At 41.3% G+C, this 22,063-nt stretch overlaps 1 protein-coding gene and 1 long non-coding RNA gene across 11 annotated transcripts in view; both read left to right on the plus strand.

The window, feature by feature from the left end:
• Map9 (microtubule associated protein 9) overlaps positions 1 to 13,280 on the plus strand; it is a 66,044-nt gene extending 52,764 nt beyond the window's left edge. For all 8 annotated transcript variants that reach the window (XM_063260894.1, XM_063260892.1, XM_063260890.1 and 5 more), the window contains exons 9-14: positions 928 to 1,096; positions 1,825 to 1,914; positions 2,959 to 3,120; positions 3,239 to 3,384; positions 3,550 to 3,682; positions 9,306 to 13,280. In XM_063260894.1, coding sequence (XP_063116964.1) covers positions 928 to 1,096; positions 1,825 to 1,914; positions 2,959 to 3,120; positions 3,239 to 3,384; positions 3,550 to 3,682; positions 9,306 to 9,428 — 823 coding nt within the window. In that variant the 3' untranslated portion in view covers positions 9,429 to 13,280. The remainder of the gene's footprint in view (positions 1 to 927; positions 1,097 to 1,824; positions 1,915 to 2,958; positions 3,121 to 3,238; positions 3,385 to 3,549; positions 3,683 to 9,305) is intronic.
• A 2,891-nt stretch (positions 13,281 to 16,171) lies between these two features.
• The window catches only part of LOC134478719 (uncharacterized), a 32,916-nt gene continuing 27,024 nt past the window's right edge, over positions 16,172 to 22,063 (plus strand). The window contains exons 1-4 of one of the 3 annotated variants that reach the window (XR_010051503.1): positions 16,180 to 16,387; positions 17,871 to 17,960; positions 18,782 to 19,208; positions 19,462 to 21,743. This is a non-coding gene — a long non-coding RNA (uncharacterized LOC134478719). Of the gene's footprint in view, positions 16,388 to 17,870; positions 17,961 to 18,781; positions 21,744 to 22,063 lie in introns of those variants that run through there. The other 2 variants (XR_010051502.1, XR_010051504.1) reach the window with 2 other exon arrangements.

The raw sequence follows: 22,063 nt of genomic DNA on the forward strand, positions 1-22,063 counted from the left end.
CAATTTAAATTCCATAAAACAAATCGCATCTGACTTTACTCTACACGCTCTTCATTTCCGTCTTTAAAACTCCTGACACATGAAAAGTTGTCCCCAGCGTCTTCAGGCTCTGGGCTGACTGACTGACTGACTGTCCAGCGTGGTAGTTACTAACTTGATGAACACCCGCATTGCCTTGGCCATACCGTGGTGAAGGCTGCTGGCTCCAAACCTTCTGAATCCTGCGACTTTTAACCACAGGGAGCAGGACCCACCCAGCTGTCCTGTAATACAGTGCTGTCAGTGTCCTTTTCAAGCTGTCAGGGCAGGTGTGTCCCTGTGGTGGCTGCTCACCTTTGCCCCCGCCGCAGGTGCAGCCAGTGTGCAAACGGCTCCCTCAGCTCAGTGTGCTGAGAGCGCCTGCGGCTCAGTAAATCGCACTCACCACGACGGAGGGCAGACTGATTTTCCCATCAGCCTCAGAAACACAGGGGGCTGTTCCTTCTCACTTTATATTTAGAGTCATCCAAATATCAAAATGATACAGAAACATTAAAAGAGTGAATAAGCAAGGCCCACTGTATTAATCTCACTTTCTTTATGTGATTTGAGATGTAGTACTTCTTAAAAAGACTCTAATTAAAAACACCTAAAATCAACAGTCACTCTAAAGGCATAACATTTAAATTACACTAAACAGGACTTTCATGTAGTAAGGAAGACTACTTTTTACCTGCATCACTTTTTTTGATACCAGGGATCACAACCTCACACTTGCCAGGCAGGCGCCTACACTACTGAGCTAAATCCCCGACCCCCACCTGCATCACTTTCAGTGTGATAATAATTTATCAAATGAAGTTATAATGTTACAATATAGCTCTCAAGTATGCTAGTTTCATATTCCAGCAAGTTAAAAGACTATGTGATTTGTTTGGAACTTCCCAGGTTAATGACTTCTGAGTTTGTGAAGAAACCCAGCTCTGCAAGGAGAACTCCAGGGCCAGCTGCCTCTTCACACTACCTAGGGACTTTGAAAGTCTTGGACCAGAAGCCTTCACAGAAGCAGAACCTGGAGCCTGACCGTGCAGATCACATAAGGGCAGCCGTTTACCAGGTAAAAAGGAAAAGGCTCTTATGGAGACCAGTGACTCATCCCCATGTACTTACAGCTGCAGTTTACCAAAGAGTAAGGTGACTAGAAATGATGGCTCAATCCTTAACTGAACAGAAAGATTTTCCCTTCCAGTGGGTGGAGCTGGTTTACTAGATTTTTTTGCTTCTACACTTTCACAGTTGTTTTTAAGGAGAGAAAATGTGCCAATACAGTCTTTAGAAATACAGCGAAAGCCAAAACATTATGCAATCCGTATATGTTATAACCTCTTTGTCTCTAAGATTTTTATTATTTCTGGGCAAAAAAGGATTTTGAAAACCTTCTTCCCTGTGATCTTATTAGACTCACACAGAAAAAGGCTTTCCTAATGTTTTCATAGTTTCAATAGAACTCTTTTTGTCTTGTTTGCTATAAAAAAATAATACATTTTAGGAAATTATACATTTCTGTTTGAGAGAGAAATGTTAGTATATTTAGCCTTGACATTCAATCTTTGACGTTTATATTCTTACTATTAAAGAAGATCATCCACATATGAGTTTATGCATCTGATTTTCTTAAATAATATATAGATTTATTAGATTATTGTTAGAAAAATGCTAGTATATAAAATGTATAAATTTTATGTTTTCCTTTTAGAAGTTTTAATCAACTATTTCAGAAATAAGTGAGAATTGTAATTCATTTGGGCAGTTTTGAATATCATGTAACCTTTTTCCTGTTCACAGAAGTGGTTAGAAAAGAAAAATGTACATTTACATGAAAAGAACAGAATAAAAAGGATAGAAAGTGAAAATTTAAGGATCCAAAATGAACAGGTATGGAGAAATAAGGAAGTGAATTTCTCAATATTTAACTTTTGTAAATCGGTTGGTTTTGGAGTGGTAAAATAACTTGTATATAAAAGACTTCATTTTTAAAATTCTTTGTAATAGTTTAATGTGTATTTTGAATTGGACATAAATATAACTGAGAACAGAGATACAGAAGATTTTATGTTTCGTGTGTAGAACTTTAGGGCTGACTGGTTATGCTTGTGCCCACCTGACTCACTGCTAGGAATTGACCTCGGGTAGAACCTGGCCTCGGTGTGAAGAATCCGAGAGCTACTCCAGTTTTCTTTTTTTCCCTTGGCCTTGGTTTTGCAGGCGACCCGCCCAGCTCCTTTGGGCTCCTCGCCCCACCCCACCCCTCCCCTCACCCCTGCCCTCCAGTCAGCAATCTGTTCGGTGCTCCTGTGCACCTGCGCCATGCAGCAGGGTAGGGCATTCCTCCGGGATGGGGGGTCTGCGTGTTTCCAGTGCTAAGCAGTGTTTGAGGCCAGTACTACATATTACAAGATTAGACTGAAGTTCAGGAAAATGTCGCACTTGAGGTAGAGTCACCTACATTATTTTCCAGTCCAGCACGGATTTTCAAACTTCAGTATTTATTTGTGAAGTAAGCACTTTATGTGTCAACATTATTCAGACCTGGGAAACAAAAGCTCTGTTCCTTACTGTGTGTCTTTACCAAGTCACCAATAACCTACCTTATAATCTTATAACTTTTTAAATGTTTTCTAAACATTTTACAGTGCCACTTACTGTAGTTTTTTATGATATTTTTAGTAATCTCTGGAAATCATTGTATTATGCTCCTGAATAATGGACCAATAGCTGAAAAACACTTAGAAAAGCTCACTTAAAAGTGTAGTGACTAATATGAATAACATTTTTAAAATAAAGTATGTACTTTAAAATTTGAGTTCTGTGTATAGTGACTGTTGCAGGATTGAGAGTAAATACCTTTGTGTATCTGAGTCTGTTTTTCTGGCTGCTTATGCATGCGTATTTATCGACCTCCTGTTTTCTCCGAACTAGAAAAGAGCTGCCAAGAGAGAAGAAGCGTTAGCATCGTTTGAGGCCTGGAAAGCTATGAAAGAAAAGGAAGCAAAGAAACTGGCTGCCAAAAGGAGGCTGGAGGAAGAACACAAGAGGAAAGCAGAAGAAGAGAACGCACTCCGGAAAGGAGAGGCGCTGCAGGTGGGCAGGGCGGCGACATCGGTCCACCCACCCGAGTGCTGGGCCAGAGTGAATATGAGCCGTTGCTTGCCTGTAATACTCACAGTGAGTAGAAAAAACATGATTCTGTACTTTTCAGGCATTTGAAAAATGGAAAGAGAAAAAGATGGAATATCTTAAAGAGAAAAATAAAAAGGAGAAAGAATATGAAAAAGCAAAGAAACAGAAAGAAGAGGAAACCGTTGCTGAGAAAAAGAAAGAAAACTTAACCGCCGTTGAAAAATGGTAATCCAGACTCGTGTGTTTTGATAGATTTGAAATTAACAACACATGGGTTTTTTTTTTTTTATTTATTTGAGGTTTACTGATACTACTCAATTTGATTACTACCAAAGCTATCTAGGTAGTATTCTCTCTTAACATTTGGGTGTTTTACACTATTCTGTGCAGGAATGAGAAGAAGGAAGCTTTCTTTAAGCAAAAAGAAAAAGAAAAAATAAATGAGAAAAGGAAGGAAGAACTGAAAAGAGCTAAGAAAAATGATAAAGATAAGCAGGCCATCAGTGAATATGGAAAGTGGCTGGTACGTATTACCGCGACTGGCCTGTGTTTTTAATCTACCGCTGTTTGCTCCGCCCATATTTACTGTTTCTCTGGAATCTGTTCCCTCCCTTTATGTGTTTCCTGCTCTCTTTGATGTTCTAACTCTATTACTGTGTCTGCTCCCTCAGTACCCCTTGTTAAATCCCAGGTATAATTTTCCTCCTCCATGCTTTTGTCCCCGCCTGTCACCACTGGCCCTTGTGCCCGGGGACCCATTTCTTGCCTCTCACCTCTTGGAGAGCAGGCCTGTGTACTAATGAGTGTACTGGGTTATTGTCATGACCCACAGGAACACTGAATTTCATGGTGAGAAACTTACTCTATTTTTAATCTTTTTTGGCATTTCTCAAGATAAAGGTCTTAGAGGTGTTTCTTAACGAAAGCAAGTTTGAGATTTGAGTATAAAAATATCCAGCTGGCCTTTACCTTTTACAAAGATGTGGTTGGACAACAGAGTAACTGTTAAAGTGTTTGAAACATGAATTACAGTAAAAGAAATATTGCCATTGATGCCCCTCAAAAATACCCCCACTTCCATGTGGCAGAGCGCGCTTCTCACATCATTCGAGCTTCTGTCCAAAGCCGGTCCATTCCGGAAGTCTGCCTCTGTGCCTCTGCCTCTGTGCCCTGAGTTGATTCTAACCTTTACCTGTCCTGATCTGTTTGACTTTGGGGAAGAGCCAGCAGTTTCACAGCACCAAATCCAATGAATAAGGAAGATGAAGACGCAGTGAAACGTTTTTATGAGCCTGCCTTTTCACTGGATGGCACTGCACAGCTCAATTCACTGTATTTTACCGTACCTCCTAAAGACAACCACAAAAGGAGGTCTTCTAGAACCACTAAAGAAAGTAAAAAAGAGGATGAAAGTGTTTGAAGCAAGGTGGAGTATTTCGAAGGGGATTAGTGGCAATGGATCTTTTACAGTAATACATTTTGCTAAACATTAATTATATATTTTGAGCACACCTTGTATACCTACATGTGGTTTCAATATATTTATATTTACAAAAGTTATTTTGGGTGATGTCCACTAAGATGCAGTTTTCTATGTTAAATATCAATACACATTTGTTAATTTCCGAATGAACAGTACTTTACACAAGCACATAGATAACACACTCATATGAGTAGTTAGCACATTCACCTGACTCGGCAATCTGAAGTTGCCCCTCAGTATACCCAGTTGTCTCTGGTGAGACTCTTTGATATCATGCCTATTTGCTAGTTAAAAATTATCATCCAGGTAGTTTTGATTTGTGTTTCTCTGGTTAGTGTTGAGTTGATCAGCTTTTCATTTGTAAAACACTTCATATTTTTTTTTTCTTCAAACTATCAGTTTGTTAGCTCTCCATCTTTCCATTGAGTTGCTGCTGTTTTTCTTACTGAGTTCCACAAGCTTTTTTGTGTACTAGGAAAGTCAGCCTATTGTTTCTGATACAAGGTACAGATGTATTTTCCCACTCTGGTCACTGACTTCCCAACATTGCTTATAGTGTTTTATGCCATGAAGAACTTAACTTTATTTCTGGGTCTTTTAATGTGGCTTCTAATTGACAGTTATAGTTGAAAAGTTCTGCTCTGTAATTGGAGGTTAATCTCCCATTTTTCTTTAATGACTTTAATATCTTAATGTTTTAACATTTGCTGTACTTAAAATTTATCCTAATGCATGGGGAGAAGTAGTCCAGGTTTATTTTCTAGATCTGTCTTACGAAACAGCCCAGGTTTTACTCATTGGCTTGAGGTGTTGTCTTTATTCAGGGATACATCCGCATTTGGGGTGTGTTTCTTGTGTGTGTATTCTGTTGGACGGTTTAATTATACACATTCCACTACCACACTGTGTCATTGTTAGGTGTCTGTGTCTACATATCTGCTTGAGTCTCTGGCTGTTCTTGTTTATGTTTCCACATAAACTTTGAATCAGCAGTTGCTAAAGAGGTACAGGAAACCAAAATGAGTATTTAAGTGTGACATAAAAGATGAAACACTTAGGCATTATTTTGAGAAATGAACAAGATCAAAATAAAGAAAATTTTAGAACTATCCTGCAGGACTCAAGATAGTAGAACAAAACTCTTAAAACACATAACATTAAATAATGTTACAGAGATATCACTCTTCCTGTAATAACTTCAGGCAATCTAGTGTTATGAGTTGACCATGGTATAGTAATTTCATGCAGAGAAATAGTATAAAAATAAGGTGATCAGAATTGTTCACTGTTTGAATGAAAAAGGTAGTGTTCCATCATGATTTCTTTACCTTATAGTCTGAATGGTTCATTCTAAAAAAAAAAAAAGTTTTCTTATGTTAAGAAGATGTATCCCAGCACTAGTATCAATTAGGGTAATTAAATGTAAAAGAGCTTTCAGTTTTACTTCCACTTTTTTTTTTTTTTGGAAATGGGATAAATTTAGCATCACAGTTAGGTCATACTGTTTTTGTCTGTAGTGCCTAATTAGTCTCTCATTCTTATTACTCCTATGGAGAGAAAAAAACAAGTCACCAAAGCCTAAGACAAAATAGCATGATATGTAGTTAAACTTCTATAATAACGTTACCAGTAAAAATTTAAATGCCCAGCTTAACTACTGATTTAACTCTATCTAGCCAAGTTGAATTATTTTTGCAACAGGATAGCAAAGTTCCCTTCTGGGAGGGTCTAATGACTTCAGAATTTTATGCAGTTATCTAATCATTTCACAATTTTAATGAACTACCTCTAGAGAGCAGGTCAGATCCCTTTCTCCTGCCAGGCCCTGGTTCCTTCAGTTTGCAGTGAGAAAATGAGCAGAAGTGCAGGGACACACACTGGAAGCCTAGCAACTCGCAGGAGGGTCATGGCACCCAAGAGGTTGAGGCCAGCCTGGGGGACGCAGCAAGAGCTTGCCGTGAAAAACAAATAAATAAATCAGGCTGTTCAGTCTTGTACAGTGACAATCAGAAAGACGTCTCAGTGCGCCTTTTAGCTGTTATTAACCTAATGTTGCTGATTTGTTAGTTCTATTGGGGTCAGCAGTTGCTTATGCCCTGCAGGAAGCTTTTCAGCACCCTGCTGCTGAGAGGAAGCTTAGACACGCCTGAGATAGGCTGGAGTAACTGTGAGGCAGGGCAGATCTTGCCCCACCGTGTCATTCTTGGGATGCAGTCACCCATCCACCTACTGGTGAAAGATGCACAGTCGCCCGCAACCCCACAGGGCCCAGCCTCCTGGCCTCCCAGCCTCCGGGTGTCGACGGGTTTGCTGCTGCTGCTGCTCTGTGAGGAAGACAGGGAAGTTACTAACAGACTTCACAGTGTGAGCCGCTGTGTAAGGACGGGGACAACCAGGCTGAGGACAGAGAGACCGAGTGCCGCACCAGCAGACAGCGTGTATACTGAGGTCAGCGTTCAGGTTCCATGCAAGTCTAGGTCCTCGGCCATGTCTCGGAAGGGAAGCTGTGCAGGAAAGAAACGGTTGTGAAATTCACCTGGGATAGTAGAAATGTAAAAATGCAAAGGATATTTTTAAAATAACAGGAAACAGGATGGTTCCTGTCAATAAAATACAAACGTCCCGTCCTCTCCTCCGTGGAGAAGCACTTTCTTGCTCTCTTCAGTATTCCCGTCATGTGGACTCCTAGGAAAAAGCCCGCTCCCTTTGCTGGCACTCTGGTCCAGCTGTGACCCGGGTCCGCCTCTTTGTGGCCACACGCCAGGCAGTGCTGCTCCCTGCTTCCTCCTGCCTGCTGTGTCTACCTCACAAGGCCCACATAGGTGTCATCCACTGCTGCTCTAACCCTGGCTTCTCTGAGCCATGCCTTTGATCTCCCAGCCCTGGTGCGCTGTTCCTGGCTACCAGCCACCCGCTCCGTCTGCCACCAAGTTCAGTCCTACTGGCTTCTGCTGCTGCCCCTGCCAGCACCCCCCAGCTCTGCCTGGGCTCCCCACCACCCCTGCACACCCCACAGGTGGCTTCTCTTACCCTGCAAGCTGCACTGTCCAGTGACTTTCCCTGAATCCACTTTCCTGGGAAGTAAGTGCTCTCCTTTATTCCTCACAGCAGGGTTTTTGTTTTGTTGGTTTGGTTTTGGTTTTCTCATGCTCTATAGAAACTCACACCATTTGGAAGTTCCGTTTTACTCCTTATCTGTCAGTATGAAAGTTGTCTGGGGGACAGGGGCCTTCTCTGTGTCAGAATTTTGTAGTCTGTCATAGCTCAGGACTCAGTGCTTAACAATTGAATGAATGCATAGAAACAAGGCAGTAGAAGGACAGCAGGGCTGTAGGCCAGTAGGGCACCTCAAGACCTGTCACATGGGAGGATGCGACGCGTGGTGAGGTGGTGCAGGTCAGTGGGGGCCCAGGTCTACCACTGGGCTTATTTATGTGACATCTGGACATCAGATCACTTCAGAGTGTTGCCTTACAGCAGAATAAACTGCAAGAATCAATGTGGTAAATGTAAAATGCCGAGAGAAAATAGAATTCACTGCGTATTGAATCTCATGGGAATCAACTTGTTTTTCTAAATGTAGAAGAAATCGTTCCAACTTAACAGAATCGTCCCTGAGTTTAGCCTTGCTGCACATCCGGATAAAAAGTCAGAGTAGCGGCTTGCTGGCGGCTAAGTTCCGACAGCTGCTTCAGAAGCAAAGGTGTTCATAGAGCAGCACTGTGTCTGAGCGCGCACACGTAGTGACCGTGGGGCCTCCTGCAGCTAAGACTCGCTGCATAAATGCCCTTGGGCCCCTGCTGGACTTCAGCACTCACAGGCTGGGCCGCAGCCCCCTGTCCTGATAGGTCACATGGGCACAGCCCAGTGCCTTCCGGTAGAAATTCTGAAAACCCTGGGAGAGAGACTGCTCTTGTGTGACTATGAGTACATGTGTAATAGCCTGCGGGGCTGCACTGTAGCATCGATGGGGTCAAAGTCAGAGTGAGGCGGAAGCAGTGGGAGATGTGGAGGGAGCGGTCTTCTCTCTGAAACACACAGGTGTGCGTGTTTTAATTCTGTTGGTCTTTATACAGTCTGCTGAGGTGGAAGCATGTCTAAGTACATTTTTTAAAGAAGCTAAGAACTAAAAAGATCAAAACATTTGAAGTAAAGATAATTATTTGAAAATTTAAAAATTGCTAAAAATTAAAAACACTGATACTCGGTTAAATGGGCCCAGTAACTCAACAGAAAATGTACAGAATGAGTAAAGACATGTTTGAGAATATTTCTGAAGCTCAGTAATAAGTACAGAAATACTAAGCTGAATTTGCAGCTGTTTGTAAAATATTTGGATTATCCTGTTGGCCTTAGTAGTTTACTTCTGAGAAATTGTTCTCAGAAAGTCATCGTCCACTCATTATTATCTTTCTGTTACAGAGTTGTAGGGCTTTTTGTCCTGTTTTAATTTTAATATTTAAAAGAGGAGGTAACAGTACCAATTGATAGTTTATCTATAAATTAGCAACATTCCTTGGCTATTTCTTCATAAACAACTGCACTAGGAAATAATGCAGAAATGCCCTACAATGGATTATTTTGTGCCTCAGCGAATAACCTGATTTGAAAATAATGCTCACATAGTGTATGTGAATTTATAGTTTTCTATTTTTTTCTTTAGGAAAAGAAAGAAAAGCAGGAAAGAATTGAGCGGAAACATAAGAAGCAGCATTCCTTTTTGGACAATGACGCCCTGCCTCCGTGGAGCCCTCCAAGCAGAGCTGTGTTCTCAAAAGTGTTTTGATAATTTTAGTTCTTGTGTTATTTATCAATTTACCAGTTTTAGCCATCAGTTTAAAAGCCATTTATCCAATCCCTTGTAGTTATAAGAATGTATTGTAAGTAAATTCTAGGCACTTACGCTGACAATGTAAAAAATATTTTGGAATTTAGTTGGGGAAAGTATTTTTGCAACTGTAGATAAACTGCCTCAAGTGAAAAGCTAATCATCAGACCGCACCTGCCATTAAGGCCCATAAAGATTTATTGTGCCCTGGTAACATTCAGAGGGAGGTGATCCATGGTCACTGTGGCTGAACTCTGCATGTTATTGCTGTGTGTTTAATCTCAATTATCAAAGGGGCCTCGCCTGGGTATGCTAATCCGCGCACTGATTCAGCTTGTGCATCAGGGTTTCCCTGAACGGTCCCTGGGTGGGATGTTCCTAATCGAGCTCATGTGCCCTGCACTAGCTACCATGTGGACCGCGGGAGCAGTAGCTCCACAGAACTGTGATGTGCAGGCATTTTATCTAAGAATGTTGCCTTATGCTTTAATGTGAATGCACTTTAACTGTTCAGGCTTAAATGACAATCGTAGTCACTTTATAAGTACCTCACTCCTGAAATTTTTCTGTCTAAATTCACCTCGCTTTGTTTACTATTGCAGTGATACCAAAAGACATCAGTTTCCTGGTAGTGACACCCTGGTACATTAGTTACGCAGATCGCACAGGAGTGGAAGGCATTGTTATGCCCTTTTCTGCTCTAAAGCCATGGGGTCATTATGACAGCACCCTTCCTAACTGACCCCGGGTGTCATGGCTTACACTAGAAGTCAGCTGGACAGGAAAGTACATTTGTAGAAAATACCTGAAGAACCGTTATTTATTTACTTGATCTGTCCATGTCCTTGTATTAACTGGACTCATACTTGACCTGGTCATCTACTTTAAAACAAAACAACTGTCTGCTCTCAGACTTGAAATGCTGCTTCAGTCAGTAGATAGTGGATGAAGAGAAACAGTGCCTCTGTGTCGACCACCTCACTATCTGAGCTGAGTCTTTACGAATTACATCTGTTCAGGGTAGGTGTTATTAGCCGCATTTTGCAGATAGAAACACCAAGAAAACACTCAGAAAAACCAAGTAACTTGCCATACCAGTGATGCACAACAGGGTCTGGACCGGATCTCGCTGACTGTCCGAGTGTGTGCACCTCTTCCTGGAACCTGCTCCCTGGGCTGCAGAGATTCTGTCACCTGTCAGGACCTCTGCATTCATCAACGTGGCAAACATACTGTAATCGCAGAGTCCAAAATCCTGTATTGCTGTCCAGAGATTTCTATCCCAGAAGACACAGCTGCAGCACTAAACCTGTGAGCTGAAATTTCAAGAGTTTGTAAGATTTAAGAAGTTGTACATCTTGCATTGAGTATAGGATGACAGAAAACTCATGAGATTTCAGATGAATTTGAGGAGGCTTCACACAGCCTTTTGCTGCAGTACTTTACAAGATAAGATGTCATAGATTGCTGTAAGATTGTACCGTGGAAATAAGAGGGAGTTCATCGATAAAACTAGAAGCCTTTTTATGCTGCCGGAACTAGGAGAACTCCTCATGCAGTTGCAATGGTTACTAGCGTTAGGCAGCATCCACATAAGATTCCGGAGCTTTCTTAGTACTGTGTATCTCTCAGGGTGCAGAACACAAGGCCTTCCCAGAGAGCTTGTCAGGTGTTTCTTACAGCGAGTTGAATATTCAGAGATAAAAATATTTGCAAATTCCAGAGAAAAAATATTTGCAAATTCCAGAGAAAAACAGGAAAAGATGCAATACTTCTGGGAAAGAGGCCATCAGTGTATCATAGATTTCATGTGATGTACCTAAACTTCCTGATCATTTTCTTCTATGTTATTGTATTGAGTAGCTTGCTATTATTATTAAATTGTGAGAATTGGATGGGTCAATTAAGATGAGAAGGACTTTGACACAACATGATGAGGATTTAATAATCATTGTTATCATTTACATTTCCCTACCTGGTGACAGACCGTGGCCCCCTCCAAAGAAAGAGAAATGCTGGCTTCTGAATTTTGCTTCTGTGGTAAAATGAAGGAGAAATTAAAATGTCTGCGAAGACAGCAATATTGCCCTCCAGTGGGAGCAGGGATTTTTTTGTCCCTCATGATAATGTGTGGCTTCCTCGTCACAGCCGCCCGTGCTCGCCTTGGCGCTGGTTACCTAGTTGAATGAAATCACATCTCCTGGAGCAGGAGTGGAGAGCTGGGTGCAAACTGGTACTGTACAGTTGTTTACCTTCTACAGTCCAGAATCTGAGCTCCAAAGGGGAGAACCAGACCTGGTGACATCCTTGTGAATGTATTTATCTGTTTAGGGGCTGTGGCTTTCCCATATTTCCTTAGACAGTGTAAAATGTCAGTGTAGATATCTGCTCAAGTATTCATTAATTTATAATAGATGTTTCATTCAGATTAAGAACAGTACAATCTTACCTAGTTTTGTAAATTACATGGAGCACTTGAATGCTGAGAGTTGAAAGAAAATACAAATTTTACATATATTTTTAAAGTCAGTGAAAATTCCCTTTGAAGCATATTTGTTGGTAAGTTTAAATATTAATATGAAATGTAATCAAGGCCATCTTATTTATACATGTGCTCCCGTGGTACCAAACAAAGCCTGCCAGGGTAGATTGTTAAGTATCTTATATTGAATTAGGTGTCCAAAGCTAAAAAGATACTTTATCTATATGTGGAAACCTTTACATGATATTAAAGTTACAACAAAGAAAGTGGTAATGTTACATAAATAAAAAGAACCAATATGCCACTTTAGAGCATAAAAAAAGGTTTGTTTTTTTTAAAAAAAATAACTTCATGAAATAACAATATTCTAGAGGTTTATATTTGTGTCATATTTTGAAAATGTTGGTTCATTTTTGGCTTAAATTTTTTCAAAACTAGTATTTCTGTCATCAAAGCACTATGTGACAGTAGTTAGATACCCAGAGTTGCATATTAGTTAGTGTGCTCTAACTACACATCTGAGTGAGATTTTAATGATTTAATAAATCTGGTCAGAACTCTTGTTTATAATAATGAACCAGTTTTCACCAGCTTTTGACTGCTCACACATCAAGCATTAAACTTTGGGATTCACAGGCATACCCTGCCCATTAGTCTAGTTTGGTGAAACATACCTCAAATAATAATAATCTGCCACATCGTAGTTGTTAATTTAACTGGTGGTGGTTCTCACGTCTGTTTTCTTTTCCCTCCACTGCGCCATCCATTGCTGTCCCCCAGATCCAAGCCGTGTGCATGCTGGCACTACTGTTTAAAACGCAGAAAACAGGGAAGTTCCTTAAATCCCAAGTCATGGGTTGGGAAACAGTAGGGAAAAGGACGTTTACAAAAGGGAACAAAGCACACAGTAGCCAGAATTATTCCCAAAATAAGCTTGTACAGAAAACTCCAGGCTTCTGTAGCTTGACTTTGGCTCCCATCTTAATAGTTTAATACATTGAGAGCTATTTAAACCCACATCCTTCCAGTCCACACAAAAGAAATAGATTATCAGCTCTGCAAGTTACACTGGTTCCTGGAATAATAAAATGTTGCATAAATGCTGAACTGAAGGATTCTCTGAGCTATTTTACTTCATAATGTGATCATGTTTTTTTTGGAATATATGTGTTATATGTCATGTATAATGTTGATTTAGGTAGAAAAAATTCTTAGTGTTGGATTAATGATGGTTCAGAAAGTAATGATGAAGGTGTATTTGATGTCTACTTTTAGGTAACATGTTTTCATGTAGTAATTTATTAAACTATTAAACTATTCAAGATTTATTTTGCTGAGTGATACTGTTTGTGGATTGTGTGCCAAAACTTCATTCCATAGTGTTAAGAAATGTGTGGCTTTTCTTTGTGCACTAAAGATAAAATTAAATCATACTGTGTTGGTATACCTTTAATTAAAAACAAAAGGATAGAAAACTAGTTTTTTGCCTGAAATTTGGATAGAAATCTGATTTTTCACTACACAAATTATAAAGATAATTATAAGTGACTTGAAAATGCAAATAAAAGTCACCCATGCTCCCATGTCCCAAACCAGGTTTTTGCTCTCAACAATATATGCGCATTTTTTTGAGAGAAGACCTCACTAAGTTTTTGAGTTGCCCAGACTGATCTAGAGCATGCAGTCCTCCTGCCTCAGCCTCCAAGATGTCACACTGAATCTATTTAACCTATTATTAGATCCTTTGCTTCCTACTAGTGTTTATTACAGTGAATAATATAACAGTAGAATTATTATCCTTATAGCAAATATCCTTAATAAGTGAACATTAATTATAAAATTAAATAAAAATGTGTAATATATTAAAATGCATTCAAACATCTTTTATAGACTCAGAAGATTCATCAGGCCAGGCACCAAAGGACTGAGATAATCACTCAGGAAACAGAACACAGGGGCATTCACCAAGGTGCCTACACCAGGGTAAAGGTGTGGGCTGGGCTCCACCCCCAGCACTGCCCAGAAGGGAAAAAGGAATGCTGTCAGTCATGTTTTGTAAGATCGTAGAAATGCTAAATATTACAAAATTCACAAGACTGAAGGCCTTTCAGACTTCTAGAATTGCAAGGCATAGAATGGGAGTGGTGGTTTATGCATACAGAATTTCACTTTTTGCAACATGAAGTTTTGGATGCTGGAGGCACAGCTTTGTAAATGTACCTAGTATCACTGATCCATATACTTAAAAATAGTTCAGATGGTGAATTCTCTGTGCATTTTCTCGCATTTATACATCCCTAATAGTGACTAATTCTCACTTTTTGCCATTCCTTACAGAGGCTCTCTTCTGCTCTGACCTGGCACACACACTCCCCCACCCCCACCCCATCTCTAGGATTCTTCCCTGATCCAGTTAATCACTAAGAGAATGTGCTGTGCTACTAGACCAAGAGCCAAACTGGATGAGAGAAATGGTTTAACAAACCTTCCGATAATCTTTCCTCTTACATATTTTTGTAGATATTCTTACCCACTTAATTTTTGAGATTAGCTTTAGTTTTTGTTTTGTCTTTTTTGAGACAGGTCTTGCTATGCAGTTCAGGTTAGCCTTCAGCTTGCTTTGTAGCTCAGGCTGGTCTCAAACTTGCAACAATCCTCCTGCCTCAGCCTCTCAAGTGCTGTGCCACCGTGCCCGGCTTAGCTTTAGAGTTCTTTCTAAGTTTTAAAATCAAATCGTATTAGGACTCAGGAGAACTGCAGTAACTATGCACAATAATAAAATCTTTGGGTCTGAAACAAAGTTGATGAGTCCTTAAACGAGGCTGATTCCTGGTTGGTCATACTGCGTGGGCACAGCCACATGACTTTTATTAATGTCAGGAGGCCACGGGAATCCTAGATGTCCTTGGAGAAAAGCCTTCTGTGGCCCTGGCACGCACCCACCCACAGGGAGAGTGAATTGCGCTCCTCTCTGGGTCTCTTCCTCTGTAATCCCTGCTCCTGAAGAGGTCCGTATCGTCAGTGTATGTGTCTGTTTCTCAGTTTGTATCAGGAATCCTTGAGAGCAGGAATTCAGTTTCACACATCTTGATGTTTCTGTTTATTGGTGGACACTGGGTAGATACTCCTTCAGTGACAAAATAACAGATTGTAAGGTAATTGGTAATGAACATCTGTTTACATAAACAAGAGCTGTGTGGTTTGATACAATTCTAAAAATACATATTAAAATACTGTTAAAAATTATGAGTAAATGCTAAACATCAGTTTTTTCAATTCCAAAAAAACTTAACATTTTCAAAACGTAAAATAAATGGGGTGTGTACGTATGTATCCTTGCATTAGGTTGGAAAAGAAAACAAGATCACATATATTCTGATATGCATAACTAGTAGATTGAGCCCGGTGTAGAGAAATGCTCTCTTTCTTGCTGTTTCTGCCTTCTTATCTGGTGTTCCTCTTTCTTGTGGAAGAGAGGGAAAGAAAGAAGGGAGGAAAGAAGGAAAAAAGAAGAATGGGAGGGAAGGGGAGGGAAGGAGAAGGGTTGGGAGGAGAGGGGAGGGAAGAGAGGGAAAAGGAAGAGAAGGGGAGGGAAAAGAAGAAAAAAAGATTCAATAAATAAAACTTCAGACTACAGGTAGGGGACAGGTCAGTGTGACTCAGTGCACTACTACAACAGAAATCAAAATCACCTGCCTAACGTCCAGTGCTTTCCATGGCAGGAAGAGACTAGAAAGGAGGGAAAGGAAGGGAGGGGAAGGGAAGTGAGAGGACAGGGAGGGGAGGAGAGGAAGGGGATGCTAAGGGGAGGGGAGGGAGGGGAGGGCCAATCCTAAACAGAAGCATCTCTTTGGCTGGAACTGAAATTTGGATTAAGTCAGATGCAGACAGTGAAACCAAGCTGTCGCAATTGACGCAGATGAATGGATTGCTCAGTGGCAGGTGGCTGCTGTTATGTGATTTCCCCACCTAGAACGCAGAACTCCACCTTTCAGGCTTGTGAATACCATCTCCTGGCAAATTCTTCCAGGAGCTGCAGGCTCTGCACCCCACAGTGAGCGGCTCCCACCCTCCTCTGCTGTGACCTTCGGGAGATGGTGGTGACAGAAAGGCCCAGTCCCTGCCCACAAGGAATTTATCTTTGGGTCAAGGGAGATAAAAGCCCCATGAATGCATTTATAAATGCAACAATTCTGACTTCCTGTAAGTCCTGTGAGGGCTGTAAAAAATTATAGCATTGGCCAGGGTGTAGAAAGTTTTTTGTGTAGCAGTAAAATCTGGAGAGGTTCCTGTAAAGAAATAAGACAGGAGCTGAGACCTGAGCAGGTAAGAGGCTGCCTGGGCCTTAGAGAGGATGGGTCTTAGCGAGGAGGAGTACGGAGGAAGCAAGACAGAGGTCAGTAAACTGCCCCCTGTCCGGAGACCGGATGCCAAGGTAGGTTTCAGCAGTGTGTGCTACTCTCCATATGGGACATGGGACGGAGGGTTGCAGTGTGGAGACTGCCGTGATCTGAGAAACCCTGCCAAGCTGTTCACATGGCTCTGCGAGGTCTGGACTTTTGCAGGGCTTCCTTTCCAGCCCTGTGGAGGCCTGTCGGTGAGCAGGCCAGGTCTGCATCAGTGCAGAAGGCAGGACTGAATTAGAGATAGGGTTGGGAGGCCAAGCTGGCCGACTTTGGAGCACCACACCACACAGTTCCAAGCAGTCTCAGGCGTCCTGGAGGTGTGGTTAGGGAAGGAGAAGCCCTGTCCCTGGCCCGGGCGCTCCTGAATTGGCACATGCCGCACAGCTGGTGACCCAAGGACTGTGTGGGTCCAGGAGCTCGGGGTCATGCTGTGTCCTGGGAAGTGAGCGAATCCTCTGCCAGCCGCGCCTGCACTGGACACATCACCACTGCCCTGCTGCGGCTGTCTTTTCTCCCACCTTATTCAACACGGACCACTTCAGAACGATGTGACAGGGGTGACAGAGCAGATGTCCCTGCTTTCTATTCCCAGGAGACTGCTGGTCCTCTGCATCTCCTCCCCTCCATGTTTTGCCAGCAACTTTCCAAGGGTTCATATTGATAAATCTACTTGTTGATTTGATCAACATTTGTCAAGCAAAACACAAGCAAATACTGATGCTTATCCAGGGCTAAAAGCTAATTAAGTAATTATTATTAATTACTTATGAGAGGTCAAAAATGCAGTGGCCACTCTGTCCTGGGACAGTCATCCCAGCTCCTCCAAGGAGGCCGCCATGGCTGTGAGATGCTATGGTCTGCTGCCCTCAGAGCCCTGGTGGCAAAGCTGTGGTTCCCAGCTTGGCATGATTGGAGGTGATGTGTACTTTAGGGAGGGCAGTGGAAAGGGTTTAGGTGCCCTCTGGGGTGCACTTTCGGTCTCTTTTGTTCCCTGGTGTGGAGTGAATGAAGGCTTCCCCCAGCCCCCCTCGAGGAGGCCCTGCTGCATAACAGATCCGAGAGAGATGAGGCCTGCTGACCATGGGCCCAAGCGGCAAACCAATAAACCTTCCCTGCTGATGAGTTGGTTATCTTAGGTATTTGTTGTAGTGAAAGAAAACTGACAATTCAGGTTTTTATTTGTCCGAGATATTTTACATATTAAAATCATGTAATTATTTGTCCTTTTCGTTTTTCCAAGTGATAATAACCTATACGTTCTGCATATTGCTTTTGTCTTGGAGATATTTTTCAGATTAATGTGTGTAGAATTATTTCCCTATTCGTAACCATCCACAATGACATAACATGTTATCTATGATACTGTACCATTCCCTTATTAAGGACAATGCATTCCCAATTCTTCGGCTACAGTATCAAATAATAGATCAGACCCATAGGTACACAAACATAGTATTATATTGGTGAATGAGGAAAACTAATCAGTACCTGGTTTTATTTTAAAATGTGAAGAAGCACAGGATTTATATAAGAGGAGAATAAAGTGGGAAGAAGGAAAGAGAAAACCTGCAGACACATGCGTGACCTGCTCTCCCATCCTCGGTAAGCAGCTCGCAGGGCCAGCGGGGGCAGCGGTTGGCGATGGCTGGAGAGGCCACCAGAGAAAACAATTTCCGTTGCTAGGGAGTCTCTGAAAAAGCTCGTGATATTAATCATAAAGTGTACCTGACAGGCTGTTCCTGGAAAATTGCCTTTTGTGTCTGGCTAGACCTTCTGTCCCTATCACTGGCCAGGGCTACACCGCTGCTGCCCTGTGATTTCTCAGAAACAGCATCACAGAGAAAAGGCTCCACTTTCCATTTGAGTGAAAAGTGTCACTGTAATATTCCCGCTCCGGTCTGTAAGGACCCAATTGGTGGGTGTGTGCATCTCAACCAGTAAAACTTCTGCTGTGTAGGGCGGGGACCACACGCAATGAATTAGTAAATATTCTTCTCAACCTCTGAATCGCATATAATTCTATTCTTCTGATACAGACTTGCTTTGGAACACGTGGGGATATTTTCACTTCCAACAAGAAATATGACTGCTCTTTTTCTAGAACATCAACTTTTCTTTGTGATCTGATTTTATAACACATGATTAAAATAATTTGGCTTAGATTTTTTTAGATAATCATACTACTAATTCTATGTTAGTTCATCAAAAAAGCTTGTGCTATCATTGGTTGTTCATTTTTTATGCTTTGATTTTGTAACTTGAGCAACTACTTCTAAGATAATAATGTATAACGTATTAGTGTTGATTTCTTACAGTTATGTTTTTGAAATTCTATATTATTTCTAACCTTTTTTCTGTTTTGCTTTTTAAAAATAAAAAGAATTTTAAAAAATAATTTGGCTTTCTTTCTGCCTCTGCCACAGGGTAACAGTCTGAAGCACCTTGATGTATGCACTGAGGCATCATTCCGGTCCTGAGGGACAAACAGGAGAGGTGCAGCACCCAGGCACTGAGGGGGGGGGCACTCTCCCTCACCAACAGCCAACCGATGACTCAATGGAATTTCCAGTTTGCATGCGTGCCACAAATCATACCAATTAAACAAGAGGAACTTTTTCATTAACGGGGAAATCCAGATGAAACAGTTCCTCACTGCTTCCTGGTTGTGTTTGCTCTGAGACAGTCCCGGCAGATGCTGGGTCACATGCATGAGCCGAAGCATGTGTGAGGGCCACAGGAGTGTCCCTGTCAGGGCGGCCCAAGCCCTGTCGTGTGGTCACCTGGATTGCAAACTGCCTCATATGTGTTCGGGGGACTTCAGCTTTCTACTGTGTCACTCTGCACCGGCAGGTAAGCGATGCATGACAGTTGTCACTGTGCCTCAGCTGTAAAAGCCTCAGAGGTGTGAAATCCATTGGAGCTGCTCCCCAGAGACACTTGCCTGCCAGCAGGGCTCTTCGAGAGCCCTGTGAATCAGGTGATTTCTCAGCTGCCCGTAGCCACGGGGATCCCGGGTGGGGACCAGAGGAGCTTGGCAATGCTTGGCAGCCAGTGGGGCCCCAAGAAAGACAGTTCTGACTGCAGCCCTGCACTGTATCCACAGCCCATGAGCATCTAGCTGCAGGGGATCCCGCTGTCCACTCCGATGCAGAGACGCAGTCTGTGAACTGGACTTCGTGACAGATTTGATAAATTCCACCAAGACAGTAGTCAGTGTGACCTGAGGCTCACTCACTTCGTCACAAGTAATTGTAACATTTAATTGTTCATGAAAGAAAAGTTATGGTTCTTTAAACAGAATTTCACTGGTAAAGTTTTGAAAGTGCGAGATAGATTTTCAGAAATGTTTTATCCATTTATTGATTCTGACAAAATAGATCATCAAGAGCTTTCTGAGAGCTGGGGTTCATAGCTCAGTGACAGAGCTCTCACCTAATATGTTCATTTTAATCCCAAGCTCTATTTTTAAAAAAATTAATATTAAAATTAAAAACATTTGACTTGCTCCATTTCCAATCTGGGCCAGTTCATCCCTCTTTCGGCAATGTGGTGGTTTCCTGCTTGTGGGAGGTCACCATATAGATGTCAAACTGACTGCGGCCACCTGGTCCACAATGTGTTCTGCAGCCCTGAACTCCTGACCTCAAGTCGGGATCCTCCCACCTTATCTCCCAGATGCCACCATGCCTAGAAAAAGGAATTTAAATGTTTTATAAGACTGTCTTTAATTGTCTTGATCAGAATTTTCTATTGATATATAACCTGATGTGAAAAAGTCATGTGCATAGGAAAAAAAACAGATTCAAGGCTTTCATTACACATTTTGAAACATTTGACTTTGAAACTTTGTATATTTATTATTCAGTTTATTCCCAAATAATGGTTATTTTTATTCAGATGAAATATGATCAAATGTGTTAATCGGGCCAGACACAGAACCCCTTTGCATACTCAGCCTTGTGGCTCTGATGGTCTCTCTGATACCCATGCAATCTTAGGAAGGCCAGTGGTCCCTGCCCAGTGACCAGTGCCTCCAGCCTCAGAAGGACAGATCTACAGCTGTGACTCCTCCCAGAACAAAGAGGCACACTCATTGCCTCCATTTAATTTTCAGAGATGGGCAGCAAGGTTTTTGATGCCTTCATTTGTTAAAAGAAATCAGGAAATAGTTAATCTCGCTAAGTAGTGAGCAAGCTTAATTTAAAGACAGAAAGAAAGAGTACTTTTATGAGACAAGAATGATTTTGGCCACTTTCATGATTCAACAAAGAGGCTGAATGTGTCCAGGGCCAGTCTAGTACCTAGCATATCTTAACAGACAGAGCAAAGGTCCTGCCCTAAGTGGCTCATATACGTGTATAATGTATTGTCCGTTGGCTATGAGTGCAGTAACCCAAAAGTGGGTAAAAAGATGGAGCAAGCCTGGCTGCTATGTCAGGACATCAGAGGTCTGGCCAAGTTAAGAGTTCTGAGCAAAAGTCTAAGTGTAAAGGAGAAAATCCTGAGTGCAGGAGGAGTGATATTTGGACCCGGAGGACTCCACAGCACATGACCCAGACTTGTTTTCACCTGCTTCCCCTGCATTCTGGGTGAAGTGGGGGAATGACTTTCAGTAGTATCACGAAAACTTCCAATGAGACTGTTGTCATATTTGGTGATGTGGAAATCAGTAATGACCTAAGAAAGTGAGAAGACCTGAATAGACCGTGACAGAGAAAAAGAGAAGCAACTGGGTTAGATGGAGAGACGACACTTTTAATATGTTTTGTTGATCATGACAGAGAGATGGAGGTAGGGAAATACAGTGGGAGCAGTGGAGGCAAAGACCTTTGCTTTTCAGTGTGGGAGAATTTGTATTTTGCAGCAATCACTGAAGAAGCATGGGACAGGGTTATGTTTGTGTACCTTTGTAAGCGGTACATGTGTGGCATGGAAGAATTCAACTAATTTAGATACAAATTATTTGTATAATTTTGAAAATAACATTAATATTCTCCCCTCTTACCTAGCATCTATCCCATAAGGAAAACATCTTAACAAAGTTAAAATACAGCTTCTGCATGTCATCAAGATGTCTTGATGGTTGTCAAGTTCTTCTGGGTCAATCTTACAACTTTTGAACCCTAGTTTAAAAAAAGTTTACCAGCCATACAGGTTGGCAATAATGAATGTTTACCTGGAATATTTACGAGCAAAAATGGTAAGGCTTTTGATAAACTTAAAATTTGATAAGAAAAATGAGTTTAAATCACACTTATTTATATTAATATGTAATCACATAAATCATATTATACAAATATATCTTCACCTAATTTACATGTTTCAAGAAAAATAAGAGTTTATAAATACTGAATTAACATGTATAATAAACCAAAATTGCCAGAACTGACTGAATGTCTCATTTCACGGTCAAAAAAGAAAGGAAAAGAAAATCACCCTTCAAATATATGATAATTATTACCACACATGAGAGTAAATCTGTCATAAATACACTAAAGAAAATGGTTTCAATATTTTTTGATAAGTCAGAATATTTCATGCTTGTCTGTTTTATTTATGAATCACACAGCAGAGTTGCTTAATTAGAAACTCCTGGTAAGATAAATCAGAAAAAAGTCAATGCATGCTTCATTGCAATAACTCACTCGACCTAAATAAGAATATCATTGCCTGATTAATTAAAAATTAAGATTAAATTAAGTTGA

This window comes from Cavia porcellus, unplaced genomic scaffold (genome assembly GCF_034190915.1).
Source record: "Cavia porcellus strain 051 isolate PalLab524CR breed Dunkin Hartley unplaced genomic scaffold, mCavPor4.1 scaffold_14, whole genome shotgun sequence".
NCBI lineage: Eukaryota > Metazoa > Chordata > Mammalia > Rodentia > Caviidae > Cavia > Cavia porcellus.